A 14,105-nucleotide genomic window follows, 5' to 3' on the forward strand; every position below is an offset into this window, starting at 1 on the left:
GGGACTGCAAGGGCTACGGACTTGGGTGGTACGATACGAAGATTGTGCTGCTTTGGCACAAGAGATTGAGGCCCTGCGGAGGATATACTGCGCTGTTGTACGCAGTAATTTTGAAGCGCGTCGACATTATCAAACTTCTACTGGAAAAGGGCTGCGATGTGGACCTCCGGAATAACGGGGGCCATACAGCAATCGATATTGCCAGGCTGTTCCATGAGGATGAGATCGTCCAGCTTTGAGAGGATCAGATGCATTGTCGCCAACACACTCTGTACGAAGTGGGCGCTGAGCACTAAAATTGAGGGAGGGTTAACTGCCAATTTGCCAGGTTGTGGAGTACGCGACCAAAGTGGCTTTTCATCAGGACAGCTTGCAGGTTTCGGGCTCGGGCAAGGATTGGACGAATGGAATCGGTACTGGGATTCTCAACGGATGGATGGCAACAGGTTGTAAGGAGGATAGATAGTACTGCTCATTACGATGCTTCACTGGAGTCTTTTCACTCCGGTGATCTCCTATGGAACACGGCCTTTCCACGATTCCTTTTCATTGTTCTCAAGCAAAAATTCGATATGGGACGCGTGAGGTTTGTTAGTATGAGCTCCTTCCGGTCGTTCGTCTCGTTTATAGATGTATGATAAGCACTCTTCAATGGCATTTGATTCAACTGCGATGGCAGGGTACTCACCTAGAACAACAAAGTAAATTTTAAACCTCACCACCGAATGGATCCACAACTCCGAATGATCCCTCACTCTCCGCTAGCCCGCCAATGATACGCGTAGGGCTCAGCGTCTGTGGACGAAAAGCAAAGTTGTTGTATATTCCAAGCAAAAGGACACTTCCTGGACTCCACAAGGGACTCGGGATATTGCGAAGTGCGCAGCTGAGATGCTCATGGGTTCTTGTTGAGCTAGAGAGCTAGGTCACATGTAGACTTGCAAGCAGAACCACAACCGCACTTCGCCATCCCTACTAGCAGCTTTTCTCTCCCAGCAGAGAACACATCCATTCCCCTCCAAGCAGTATCAAGAAGCCAAACCATACGCCATATCATCAAGTGGTATCACCATTCGCCTTCGCAATGCCACATATCTCGCAGCACCAGTGGTTAGATCAGAGACCCCCCTAAGCACCAGCGGCCTTGGTGGTGAAATCGGTCTCGGTCGGAAGGATACCGCCGTCGGAGGCTTTCTCGCAGCTACAAGCATCTGGCAGGCGTTAGAACGTGTAGTAGTAGGCCGTCGGTGGAAGGGTCTGGCAGTCGACTTACCGGCAGGACGGGCACCGCAGGCACAGGTTGACCCGGCGGGCTTGGCGTTCTCCGCAGCGGCACGATCGCAGGTGCACGCGCCGGCTGGACGGGCGCCTACCAGATTGCACTCGGTCAGCATCATTGGTCATCCGCAAATGCTGCTGAGAGAGTGAGGCGAGAGCGTTGGGGTTGTAGGGAGAGCGGGCTCTCCGCAACGGCGTGGTTGGAGCAGGGGAGGAGACGTACGGCACGAGCATCGCGCACCGGTGACGGTGTTCTCGGTCTTGGCTTTCTCACAGGTGCAGCTGAGTGCGGATTGCTTGCCGCAGGAGCATTTGGCTTGGGCAGCGCAGGCGCAGGCTTGGCCAGAGCGGCCGCAGCAGGTGGTTGGGACGGTCATGGTGATGGGGGGAGGATTGATGGTGAATATAGTTCGAGTGTCTGGTTTCTAGTGGTTTGGAGTGGTGTTGGAAGGTGTTTTTGAGGTTCTGGGATTGTTGTGAATTGATGTTGGAGGAAAGAGAAGGTAATTAAATAAGTTCATGCATGGAAGAGCGCGCTATCGATACGGCTGATCTGTAAAATGCAAATTCTGATTGGTCGGAACTGTGACGCTAAGCGGCACCCACCTGTTATTTCCACGAATGAGAAGCTTCGTATTGTCAATCCTTCTCGACCAATCAACGAATTACAAATTACTTTCTCGGGTTCAGAGCAGCATCCATTCCCAAGTCAATACCTGCATTAACTACAGCATCTGCTTTGCTACAGCTCACCTTTCTGAACTTCCTCGCACCATTTGTAAGATTCCTCATTGCGCGAGGTCAAGAAGGCTCCTTTCAATTTGAGGTGTGGAAGGTCAAGAAATCACGCGCTTGACGGCCACACGTAGGGTGAGAATCAATTGAATCTGTTATATAACAGGCTCGATCAACAATAATGCGGGCACACTGATCCTCCGTCCTATCAAAAGGCTCACAGTCAAAAGTCTACAACATGACGCGAGCTATTTTGCTCATTTGACTTCTTATTACTGAGACGGAGAGCAGATGACCTGCGCGGGCTATCCGCTGTATGAGTGACGAGGGAAATGGAAAAGAGAATAAACATCAAAGTGTCGAGAGCGTAGAGCAAGGCAAGAGACAGTGTAATGGAGAGGAGAAACGAGGGTAGTTCTATTCTCCTTTGACCCAGCGATCAGGCTCTCATACAAGGAGAAGATTTCATCGCGAAGAGGGAATGGCCCTCGACCTCATGAAGCAGACTCATGGTATCCTAAAGTCCTAAGGTCATATGAAAATTCACTATGATTTCTGTCACAACAGCAATCCAGTGAAAGGTCACTCGCACCTACCCTTCCAGGCTCTGCTGATGATGCTGTTGTGCATGTTAAGCAAGACAAATAACAATTTCAACAGTAGTCTCTCAATTATCACTGGTTTTGTATGAAACCTCCTGCTACAAAGTCGTAGAAACTGATATGATCTACAGGTCTGCTACCAAGAACTGTTTAAGCAGATTACAGGAGCTGTCGCACGTTTTCCGTATCGATACCACACCCCCTTCCAGGTACTGAGACAACTCGCGCGCTGGCATTTATTTTGGGTAGCCACAAGCAGAGATGCGAAATGAAGACGCTCAAAAGAAGCAAAATTCCTGAGCAGATATTTGAATGGACGGAATGTGTCTGAGGCGTGATTTTTCGGCGCTGAAGAGAATGCAACAATCCACTGTAGACGTAATACGCCATGAAAAACCAAATGTAGAAAACCCGGCGGAAGGATTTTAAAAGAAAAGCAATGGGTCTGTTTCATGTACCTTATAATCTTAGATATTTGAAGGAGATAATACTTAGTCGGAGCAAGAAGGATCAGGCCGACTCTGTTGGCCCAAAGCCGATAATTAGCATCTTTAAGTAAGAGAATATAGCAAAAGTTATACATAGAGGGCGGAAATCCCTGAATGGAATTGAAGCACGTTTCCAGGGAAAAGTGATATTGATCACAGAGACTTCCTGAGTAGTCACCATTTCATCTGCAAGGCAATTCTTATGGCACAAATGTTTTCTTGCGTCAACTTTCTTTTAAAACGAGTTTTCCGACGGGAAAAGCCGGTTCGTACTGATTGATACCCACAAAATGGTGAGCGGAATGGATCTTTCTCCTGTTGGAACTGGGAGAATTTGACATTCCCTCTATGCATGACCTTTGCAACCTTCACTGACATCAGGGTGGCAAATATCGCGAACCTGTTGATGAAGGACCCAGAGCACGTGGCAAAGAAAAGTAAGAAGATTATTTACCAAAGCGCATACTTGCATTCCCAAACGCCTGGGATCGAGACCGACGAGGTTTTGGAAAGAATGCAGCGCACGGGAAAGTAGACCTGCTAGCAGACCCAAAGTATATCGATTTACCTCATGGCGTTGAAATCTGATGGCATTTAGTGGTCAAGTCTTGCAGGAGGTGGAAGAACTCGGACAAGTACGAGGTATTTTTCGGACTTGGAGCTTGCCAAGAAAAGTAAGCGCCAAACCCCTCTCGATCATGCTGCCATCCGCGCGCACTCCGCAAATGACCATTTCATCTCACTACATCCCCGCCCATCCGGTCATGCAGATTCTAATTGTGACGATGATCTAATATTCTAGCTCAGACACATTGTCCCATCTGACTCTTGAGGTGACAGCAAAGGACAAGTGTCCTTTGGAGCTCAGAAGCCATGGGCCTCCCCACCATCAGTGAGCGCAAACACTACCGCCTAGTATGCCAGTACCATTGTGCTACGTATTCTAATATGTCAGAGCTAACGTCTTGTACAGATTCCGGGCGAGCCAGAAGAACCTACCTCCACCATCGTCCTAACCTCAAAAGACTCCTACTTCGTCGATGTCCGCATCCTCTGTGAGAAGCTCGAGGAAGAAAAGAGCCAGGAAGCTAACACACAAAACTGTTTAGCATGGGCATTTGCCGGCAAATCAAACACCACTCTGACCAAGGATTCATCGATGCAGCTCTCACACACGGTCTGGGACCACTGGATAGACTCGCGCACCAACAATCCTGATCCTGATGAGGGCGATATGTGGGTGCAGCCCAATGGAGACATCCTGGAAAGGGGGAAGGATAGTGATCCGGTCACGGGGGAAGAGACCGAGTATGAAGAACTTTGGCACGATCTACAGGTGGAGGCTTTCGGCAAAAAGCACAACCGCAGCAGCTTGGTGATGAGAGCGGACGAACCGGAAAGGAACATAAGGGGAATGGTTATCAAAATCGGAAGCTGGTGTGAAGGTATACTGAAGGTTAAAGATGAATTGACTGTAGAGAGGTGGGAATGGAAGCCGACAGATTGCGCCAGCGACCTGGCCACTACTGAAAATAGCAGAGGGAAAGAACGAACTCGCAATGATTGGATCCGAACATTCAAGATTGGCCAAGGCACTTTACCGTGCAAAAATATATGCTCGCGTACCCATGGCAAATTTGGCCTGAACGCCGTGCTGAAATCCACCACTGATATTGATTGGAAAAGCGACATCGAGTGGAATGTCGTTGAGGAGTATTACTGGTAGATTGAGGCTGAAAGCGCCGTATTCGAGCTGACTGTTTAAACGTGAAACGCACAGTCAGATGCAATAAGACGGCACTACTCGGCTTTGCATTTATTGCGCATTCGGTGCGCCCCTTTTGAGGCACATAGCCTCACGCCTTAGGGCCGGCCGAAGAAATAGCGGACTTTGAAATCGCTATGGGGAAAGGACATCAGACCATTGATGCGACGGAAAGAGCGACCATGGCTCACTTCCTTGTGCCTGACAGATGATCAAGTTCCTAATAGACACCTGTCCTAGAACGGCACTATCCTTCCTCTATTACTTATAAGTACGGTCACCTGCCCTAAAACAATACGCTTTTCCCTACAACAATCCCCTTGTACCTGAAATATAGCTACGTTCATTTCTTCGCCGCACCACCTCTAGAAGGTCTTCAGTCATGCCGTACCTACCTGATGGCACGATGAATAGCGGCTCGGGCGGTCACAAGACCGCCCTTACAGGGCAGCATACTGCAGCACCTAAGCCCCTGCCTCCTCTCGATATGAGTGACAGCATCAAATACATCCCTTCACAGATGGACCCGCTTGCCTGCGCGTCGACGAGAGCTGCTCGTCAAGACCCAATACGGCTGATGATCGATGATGCAGGCGTTTTACTCAGGCTGCTTCCTTATGTGCCGGACCTCATCTCACCTTTCTTGACCAGAGACAAGGATGCTGAACTCTATCCGAGTCTCGCGAATGCAAAGGTCGGATTCTTGCAAACACTGCTCGCCCTGATCCAGGTGCTGTTTCTGGTAATGGCCCTTCCCGCCTTCGTGTTGCTGCCTGGCGGCGTCTTCCTTGCTGCCACAGTATTGTGCTGTTTGGCTTGTTACCTCATCACCTTGCCCATGCAAGGACCGCCACGCATTCTCCCGAATATGGACGATGGCACAAAGTCTCTGGCGGAGCAGCACAAGAACGAACGCTGGGTATTTGTTAATGGCATATGTACCGGGTAAGATATGCCTACTCTACGCATCGACCTTCTCTGAACACTTATAGACACTCGACCTCTCAGCTTGAGGTTGACCGCCTCTCGAAGACCTTCGGACGAGCCGTTATCGGCATTCACAACAAAAGGTATGTGGCTCCTCTCTCTCAATCATTTCGGCGACTCCTAACCTAGCATCCTCACGCAGTTATGGTATACTTGCCGATCTTGGAATGTGTCTGATCCAACGAGCTGTTTCATACCACGACTCGGGCGTTCGCTTGACCTACGCTTATCTCAAAGCCATCCTCGTCGACCCCACGGTCACGAAGGTTGTCCTCATTGGCCACTCCCAAGGCGGTATAATCGTCTCCCTGGCGATCGACGACCTACTTGCACAGCTACCCACTAGAACCATGTCGAAACTCGAGGTCTATACATTCGGTTCCGCGGCTTCACATTTTTCGAATCCATCCCTCGCGCTCTTGTCCAATCCTTCTATCAATCAGCGCGGTGATCAAACATCACTACAGATATCTCAATCCAAAGCCGACCCCGCCGATGCCAATCAGGGCCAACATGTTATTCCTCATATGGAGCATTATGCCAACGAATACGATCTGGTCCCTCGCTGGGGTGTACTTCATTCCGTACAGGATGTACTTCATACCCGCTATGCTGGCTCGGTATTTGTCCGAATGGGAGGCTCAGGTATGTGGAGTCATACCCCTCAAAGACCTTATGCCGATTCGTTGAGACGCGTACTGGAGGCGGAGAAGGGCTATTTGTCCTCTGGTTTTTCTCCTTAGACGTGACCTACTAGTCGACTTCGTGTATTGTGAAGGGTATGCTAACCCCAAGATCTAATTAGGTCATATGCTGAACCAGCACTACCTCGATCCCATGTTTCCCCTGTCAAAATGTCAAATGCTGGGAGCCAAAGAGAAAAGAGGCATAAAATGGAAGTCTGGAGGGGAAATCGCTGGTGACAATGAAGCTAAAGTCGAAGATAAGTTCGATGAACGTTTTCTCGACCGGATTGTTACCCCTGACGAGAGGTTGGCTATGCAAAGAGATTTCACGGCAATTGCGGGCCTTGTGAAGCGCGAGACCGGTCTTGAATTTGGCACTGGGCAGGTCGTCAAGGATCCGTACGGGCTAGGCAATCGTAAAGATGCCAATGGTGATGATTGCTTGACTTTTAAAAGGACGGCTAGTGACAGGGTTGTGGCTGAGGAAGCGAGGGGCAAGACCGTAAAGGACTTGAGTCGCCTTTGGAAGTATGTTGGAGGGGAGTCGCCCATTGATCACGAACATGATGAGTACAGATACCATGAACAACCACCCCACAGGCACCGCAAGCACCACCACGACCACCATAATCAAAGGAAAGCTGACCGGGAATCGGGGGATGGGCCGGTGCTCGAACAGCCAAAGTCGCCCGTTTCATCGGTATTCGACCGCCCAGAGTCACCGCTCACTCATCCAAGTCCCGCCACTGACGAGCAATTCTTCTACGTAAGTAGCTCCTTCGAGCCGTTTTCACCTCATTTTCAGGGGGAAAGTGAGTTGAGTTGGATGTTCTTTGGGAGCGTCCTCCCTTTTTGAACCTGAGTCAAAATCCAATCGAGTCTTAGAAAGATATTCTGACTTGATTAATACGTAGTGGAATAAAGGAAAACACGGGCAACACGCCAGGGGTCCCAGGACCTCAATTCAATCTCGTTGAGCCGGTGCTGGTGGGAAAGCCCTTTTGATCTGGTCAAGAGTACTTTGGCCATGGGTTTGTGGATGGTCTGTTATGCTGTTTCCCTTTGCTTGTATATATTCCTTTGGCCTGAGAGACTCGCCTGGGGCTAGTATGGGGATTTTTGACCTATCGGAATGTGGGAGGTACAAGTATACAATCCAATTGGCCTGTGCTTCTTGCCTGCTCAATACCGCATGCTGCCCTTGAAGTGTGTGGTTATGCCCATGCAATTCCTCGCCGCAAGAAAATTCATACACGCGCCGTTGAACTTCAACTTCATCGAGAGTGCGCAAACCTGAGACTCAATATAGATGCCCCTCCCGATCAACTGCAATGAAGCTAGGGTGTTAGACACTGGTTAACATCATTGTTTGCCGCTAGCTTGCCATTTATGTGTAGAGCTGCGTGATTGGACCGCGGCGGAAGTGTTAAACATCGGTAGTCAAGGAGCCATTGTCAACAAAGGCATTCACTTTCTTGCCGCTTCAGAATAAAATCTTGAAACCTTTACACTCCTTGTTTAAGAAGATCTACCGACAGAAATACTGCTTTGCTACTCTCGCTGCAAACACAACTCTCAACCGCACAGCTCAGCTTGGACTACGAAGCTTACTCTTGTCTCACCGCCTCAAAATCCTTGTATCACCTGGATCGCATCCAGTCAAAAAGCCATCAGAGCTAGCTCATAATATCAACACATGGCCGTTATCCGAATTCCTATCATCACTATGCTTCTACCGACCATCGTCTGCCTTTTCGTTGCTACCGCTTATAGCATCAATATCACCACTTCCAACGTCCTTACCCCAACCTTCCCATCCAACACCTCCTCCTCCGCCATCCTCACCCACGCGTTCGCTTCCAACACCACCATCTTCGCGCCCCTCACAGCGCCTATTTACCGTAATGTTACTCCCGGCGACGTATGGGTCTTCCCTAGCAGTGCGAACGACCTTGGTGCGAGGCAAGTAAGCTGTGAGTGTTTTAACCCTGACGGTGAGTTGTGCTCTTTAAAATGTGAGGCAGAGGAGTTCTCTGATGTGAAGAACAGACCAATGCTGCATAGCCGCCTCCTCCAGCGTGGCGCCCTTCTGCATGCCGACTGGATCTACGTGCTGCGGCGATACGTTCTGCGTGGCGGACGAGACTTGCTGTGGGGAGGGTTGCTGCCCCGCTGTAAGTCTTCTTTCCCACTCCTATCTTCTATCTTCTCCCGATCCACCTTCCTATTCAATTGTAAGGCCAGCATCGCTGACACGGAAAAGCTTACAACTTGCAACATCAAATCCTCCGTCACCGGCTGCTGCCCCAGAGGCGAGGTCTGCGCCATTCCTGACGGTGCAATCTGCTACGATCACACCTCGTCAAACTGCTCGAACCGGGCCTCCCCACCGCCGAATTGCTGCCCCGCCCACAACCCCTTCTGTCGCGACTTCAAGCCGCGCGGATGGGGCTGCTATGGCGTCTCTACGACTGCGTCCTCTACTTCCACCGTACCGACCATGACTGCGGCCGGCACTTCGAACATCTTTGCGCCTCCTGCGAGCACGTCTCCGAGCGCGATCTCTACGCATACCATGACGATATCCGTGGTCTCGGACGGGCACGGGGGTGTTTCTCTCGACTTTCCGACCAAGAGCGCTGCCGCAGGTTCAGAGGGTGGCGAGACGACGTACGTGCTGGACTGGCCGGCGAGTTCCGCAACTCCTATCGCGGCCGGGACGAGCGGTCAACCCGTCGAGTCGACGTCGAATACGGTGCTCTCGGCAGCAGTCGCAACGTCTACGGCATCGTCTACGACCGCGCAGTCCACGTCGGCGAGCTCATCCACAATACCACCCCGCTCATCGTCTCCACCCGCACTGTGCTACAACCCAGACGCTAACTCGCATCCCCCCTGTCCCACCACGGCAACGCCCCCCGCTTCGTCCTCAACTTCCGGCGCAGGGTTCAACCCATCCGGCGCTACGATCGTCAGATCGCAAGCGAGCAAGCTCCGCATCCCTCTCCTCCACCCCCTCGACGACGACAACGACCACCAATCCCAGCGCGGCAACACCGTCTTCCTCTTCCTCCCCCTCCTCGCCGCCTCCATCCTCTACGTAACCTTCGGCCACTTCGTCAAGCGCTCCGATGCCAACCGCGCGCAACTCGGATCCGCTCTCCGCGCTCTCGGCTACGATGACCCCCAGATCGACGCCATCCTCGCCGGACCCCGGACCGGTGTCGCCGAGCCCGGGACCGCGGAGAAGAAAGACATCACCGTCGTGCGGGGGAGCGCGCGGCCCCTGCTGGCGCCCCGGGTGGTGTCCAAGGGGCAGATCCGGGTGGTGAGGGGCAGTGCGAGGCCGTTTGTGCTGGGGAAGAGAGCGCATTCGCTGTGGGAGGGGATGAGGGGGGCGGGTGATAAGGAGGACGGAGGGGAGGAGAGGGTAGAGGGAGATGGTTCTGTGGGGAAGGGGGAGGAGGCTTGAGATGGACTTCTGGCCTGCTTACCTTTGGGCCCGGGGGGGGGCTGGGGATGATGATGAGTTTCCTTGATGAGGGTTGTGTGGTGGATGTTTGTGACTGCGGCTGGATTCGCGGTTGATCATGGTCTCTTCTTCTTTCATCTTGAATCCATAGGGGACGGCGCGGCTTCTTGTTATGTGGTGGTTTGGAAACAAGGACGTACGTTGAGAAGGGAAAGATTTCTCGGCGAAACGCGACAGTGTTGCATAGCGGTCATTTTCATAAGCCTCTTCTATTGCTCTAATATTGAAAGATGCTGGAAGTCTAGTTTTCTATGTGGATTATTCGCTAGAGCTTTCACGGGATACTGGAATGATACACAGCTACATTAGCCATGAGGGAGGGCCAAAGGATCAAGTGCCTGCACCTGAAAGTTATGATAGATAGTATGAAAAATCGCACACATCGTTTCCTTGTGAACCTTTGCATCACTCCTCATGCCCACTACTACCGCTCACGCCTGCGGTTCCCCCAGCCAAACTGTCGCCTCTGGGCGGCCTCACTACTCCACCTCCATTCTCAGTCCCAGGACTCTGCGCCATTTCTCTCGGAGACGCAGTCCCACTCCCGGGCACTGGTCTCCTAAGTTGTGGCGCCGCACCTTGCGCTTGGCTCCTCAATGCATTGATCTGGAAAGGGTTTCTGACGGGAGAGGTGGTTCGTGTGCGTGAGGGCTCATCTGTTGGCGAAGGAACGAGGTTGTTAGTGTTGATGGGCGTGGGTTTGGCGGGCGGACGTGGTTGGGATTGAGATGCAGAGCGAGAGCGGGATTGAGGGGAGGATGATTGAACAGAGACGGCTGGCGGGGCTATTGGTGGTGCTTGACGCGGTTGAGATTGTGCGGGTGGTGGGGGTCGTTGTTGGTTGTGAAGTTGGCCAGGTTGGGGTTGAGTCTGGGTTTGGACCTGGGACAAAGCGGACTGGGGTGGTTGTGGCCATTGAGTTGGAGAATCCTTAGGCGGGGCCGATGGAGGTGGTCCATTGCGAGATTGCGGCGGCGTCTGCGTTTTTGATGGTTGTGCCAGTCTTGATGCCTGCTGTGAGATATAGGCGTATGGGTCGTACTCAAGGCCCACAGACGGTGGTGGTTGTGGAAAGTTGCTCGTAGATCCAGGAGGCCGAGGAAACTTTGCCGCTCCGCTTGATGCTCTCCGCTTCCCTCGTGTGGATTGACGCCGTAGTAGGCCTCGCACCTCTTCGATAGAGACGGTGCGATCAAATTCGGGAATGTCCATCGTTGAGACGGAATGGGCGACTGACTTGGGAGTTGTGGGCTCGATAAGATCGCCAGGAGTATGAGCTGTATCGGCAGCCGGGCGACGAGAGTTCAAAGTGGTGAGGGCATTACTCTCAGAGGCAGCGGGATGGCGTAAGCGAAGTGGAGGAGGTGTGACCGAGTCACGCATGTTAGGTTCAGCACTGGAGGTTACGCCTGAAGGTCCGCTCTTAGCAGGGAGGTCTGGTATCTCCGCTGGAAAGAGTCTCTTTGCGTCTTTAGCTTTGGCAGCCGCTTCACGATTGGCGGCTGCTTGCGCGTCGGAGACAGTGACAGAGTAGGTGGGCTGGTCGGCGCTGCCTAGAGCTGATCCTGCTCCACCTGGACCGTTGATAGGAATTTTTCGCAGGGCTAGGACTAAAGCACACATGAACTTCGATCGACGAGCAGCTCTGATAGTTTCGTTAGACCAATTGGACTTGTGTCTGATCTCAACCTTCAGCTCCATCTTGTCCATCGCTGCAATACCGGTGATCTCGACATCGATGTCCGGCTGGAAGTCTCTCGAGTTCTCCTTGTCGGTGACGAACGCCTGCATTTCATTCCTGAGAAGCTGGACATCCTCGATGGTGGTACCAAAATCGATATAAATAGAGAGCTGTTCCCGCATAGCATCAGACCTCGAGACGTTTTGGATCCACATACTATTGAGCACAATGTTTGGTACTTGTGTCAATTTGTGGGTATTGATGTGCTTAAATACTGTAAAAAGGAGCGAGATGTGTTTAACGACTAGCTGGTCATCACCAATGTCGACTCGGTCAAGTACGTCGAAAGGATGCTTGACGAACAGGAAGATGCAAGAGCCAAGGACTTCCTGGGCTGTTGTGGCAAAGACGAAAGATAGTGATAGCAAAGCGGTACCAGTCGTTGCCAGGGTAGTCGTCAAGGAGGTGTTCAAGAAAGCCACTATAGCAATGTTAGAAGGTGCACACAATTATAGTATTGGAATAACTTGCCGAATACAAACACAACGACGATAAAGACAACAATGCACAGCAGATTGTCCAACACGTTGATAGCCTGATCAACATCGTGCAAGCTGCTAGCAATCGAATGCCGTTCCTTGCCAAATTCGCAAATCGTCAAAATCATTTCGTCGAGACTGATGTCTCCATTGCTGTCTCGATCCAAAATCGCAAAAGCCTCCTCGGCTTCGGCGTAATGATCAGGACCAAGGACCTCAACAACATCGTCCATGAACAGAGCTTCCTTGCCCTCAACCACAAAGCTCATCCATAACCGTTTAGCCAATGCTTCTGAGGATTTGTTCTTCTCGAGAGCTTCTACTACGATTGAGTGAGCGGAGTCGGGGTTGAAGACCTGCTTTCCAGTGACCTCAGAAGCTATGTTGCCGAAAGCGGACGTAAGCTTGTCGCCGAATCGGCCAACATTCATCAGAAGCTTCATAGGCGTGGCGGAGCCCGAGTGCTTTTGACCATGTTTACTTCCTGGGATATCGATAGAGTCGTGGATAATGTAGTCTTCTTCGGCGAATTCGTTGCAGTAAGCGGGGAACAAATGGCGAGAAGCGTCGTAGAGTAAACTCAAGAGGTAGATTCTGTGCTTCGAGTCTTTGATCTTCGCATGGAATTGCGTATGGTGATAGCTGATGGAGATGAGCTGTATGAGTAATTTCTCAAATAGAAGAATCCAAGATGCTACCAAGAATGACGCAAGGATCTCTTGGACGACGGCTTCCCAATGTTTGAGTACGGTACCGTTGCCAGATAAAAGTGGATCATGTTTCTGGGTGGTATTCGTAGGACTCTGCGCCTTAGTGAAGTCCGCTTGTTGCCTTCGCTGGTTTGGATTACGGGTCATAACCTATGATAAGAGACCTTAGCTCGCACGTACTTCTTCCAGCAATATGTGCAAGGCCTACCGGTGCAAATGTAGCCAACGATGCCAACGCCCATCCGCATAGAGACAAGTATATTTCCAAAGATTGTATGACCAAAGAATATTTCCTGGTTCCTGAGCTCACGATCCCGCACAAGAATTCAAAGATCCACGGAAGGGTTTTCGCAGCGAGCTTCGATACCCATAAACTGAGCCATATACATTCCAACCACGAAAAGATCCAGACAATACGGACACCGCCTAGAGTTGCATTTTGTGCTGCAGTAGCTCCAATGATGATAGGTATGGCGATGATAGTAGCCAAAGGTAGAACATATAGGAAGTATTGGGTGACGACCGAAAAGTTCAAGATCTTGTTGTATATTATGCCCATCTGCGTGACAATCTCTTCCTCCCCATCACTGCTCTTCTTCCCAGTCTTCTTTTCAGTTCTCCGTCGGCCAGCGACATGACGCTGGTAAAAGCCGGCTTTCTCATTGAGCTGCTGCTCAGGGGCACCAGTAGTGGTAGGGGTGTAGGAATCTGTCTTGCGGGCTCCAGTCTTACTATTGCTGACACTGCTCATGGGCATGGTGATCGTAGCGTCGTTAGGATTGCTCATCGTAGACGAATCGCTCTGGTTCGGTATGTGTTGGAAACCCTTGGAGGAGCGATTGGTAGAAGAACGCTTAGACCCAGGCATTGGTTCCTGAGGGAGAGTAGACTTGGATACAATCGATGCTCGATGACTTTTGATGACCATGTGTGGCTAAAGAGAGAGTATATTGCGAACGAGCCTTCCCCCTGAAGAGAGTGACGTTGGGTTTCGTGATGAAAATGCAGAGGAGGAAGCTGCCTCCAGGGCTGTAACGACAGTGGTTTGGGGCGAAGGAATGTATAGCTGGTCAGTGAGGACCGTGGTGAAATGGCTGAGGAG

The 14,105-nt window shown here is 51.3% G+C and overlaps 4 protein-coding genes across 4 annotated transcripts; 3 read left to right on the forward strand and 1 right to left on the reverse strand.

Moving 5' to 3' along the window:
• Window positions 1-3,976: 3,976 nt before the first annotated feature.
• HO133_001865 (uncharacterized protein) lies at window positions 3,977-4,829 on the forward strand (the record flags this gene model as incomplete). The annotated part of the gene is made up of 2 exons (XM_037292793.1): window positions 3,977-4,018; window positions 4,077-4,829. 2 exons carry the CDS (start codon window positions 3,977-3,979, stop codon window positions 4,827-4,829), a joined length of 795 nt encoding a protein of 264 aa, XP_037151332.1.
• A 421-nt stretch (window positions 4,830-5,250) lies between these two features.
• Window positions 5,251-7,546, forward strand: HO133_001866 (uncharacterized protein; the record flags this gene model as incomplete). The annotated part of the gene is made up of 5 exons (XM_037292794.1): window positions 5,251-5,813; window positions 5,861-5,938; window positions 5,998-6,500; window positions 6,661-7,307; window positions 7,466-7,546. The coding sequence occupies 5 exons, from the start codon at window positions 5,251-5,253 to the stop codon at window positions 7,544-7,546; spliced, it is 1,872 nt and encodes a 623-aa protein (XP_037151333.1).
• A 691-nt stretch (window positions 7,547-8,237) lies between these two features.
• On the forward strand, window positions 8,238-10,013 carry HO133_001867 (uncharacterized protein; the record flags this gene model as incomplete). The annotated part of the gene is made up of 2 exons (XM_037292795.1): window positions 8,238-8,507; window positions 8,781-10,013. The coding sequence occupies 2 exons, from the start codon at window positions 8,238-8,240 to the stop codon at window positions 10,011-10,013; spliced, it is 1,503 nt and encodes a 500-aa protein (XP_037151334.1).
• A 465-nt stretch (window positions 10,014-10,478) lies between these two features.
• HO133_001868 (uncharacterized protein) lies at window positions 10,479-13,871 on the reverse strand (the record flags this gene model as incomplete). Its single annotated transcript, XM_037292796.1, has 3 exons — window positions 10,479-12,235; window positions 12,286-13,153; window positions 13,212-13,871. 3 exons carry the CDS (start codon window positions 13,869-13,871, stop codon window positions 10,479-10,481), a joined length of 3,285 nt encoding a protein of 1,094 aa, XP_037151335.1.
• Window positions 13,872-14,105: the final 234 nt, after the last annotated feature.

Source organism: Letharia lupina (genome assembly GCF_014066315.1).
Source record: "Letharia lupina isolate WasteWater1 chromosome Unknown contig_13, whole genome shotgun sequence".
NCBI classification, from domain to species: domain Eukaryota; kingdom Fungi; phylum Ascomycota; class Lecanoromycetes; order Lecanorales; family Parmeliaceae; genus Letharia; species Letharia lupina.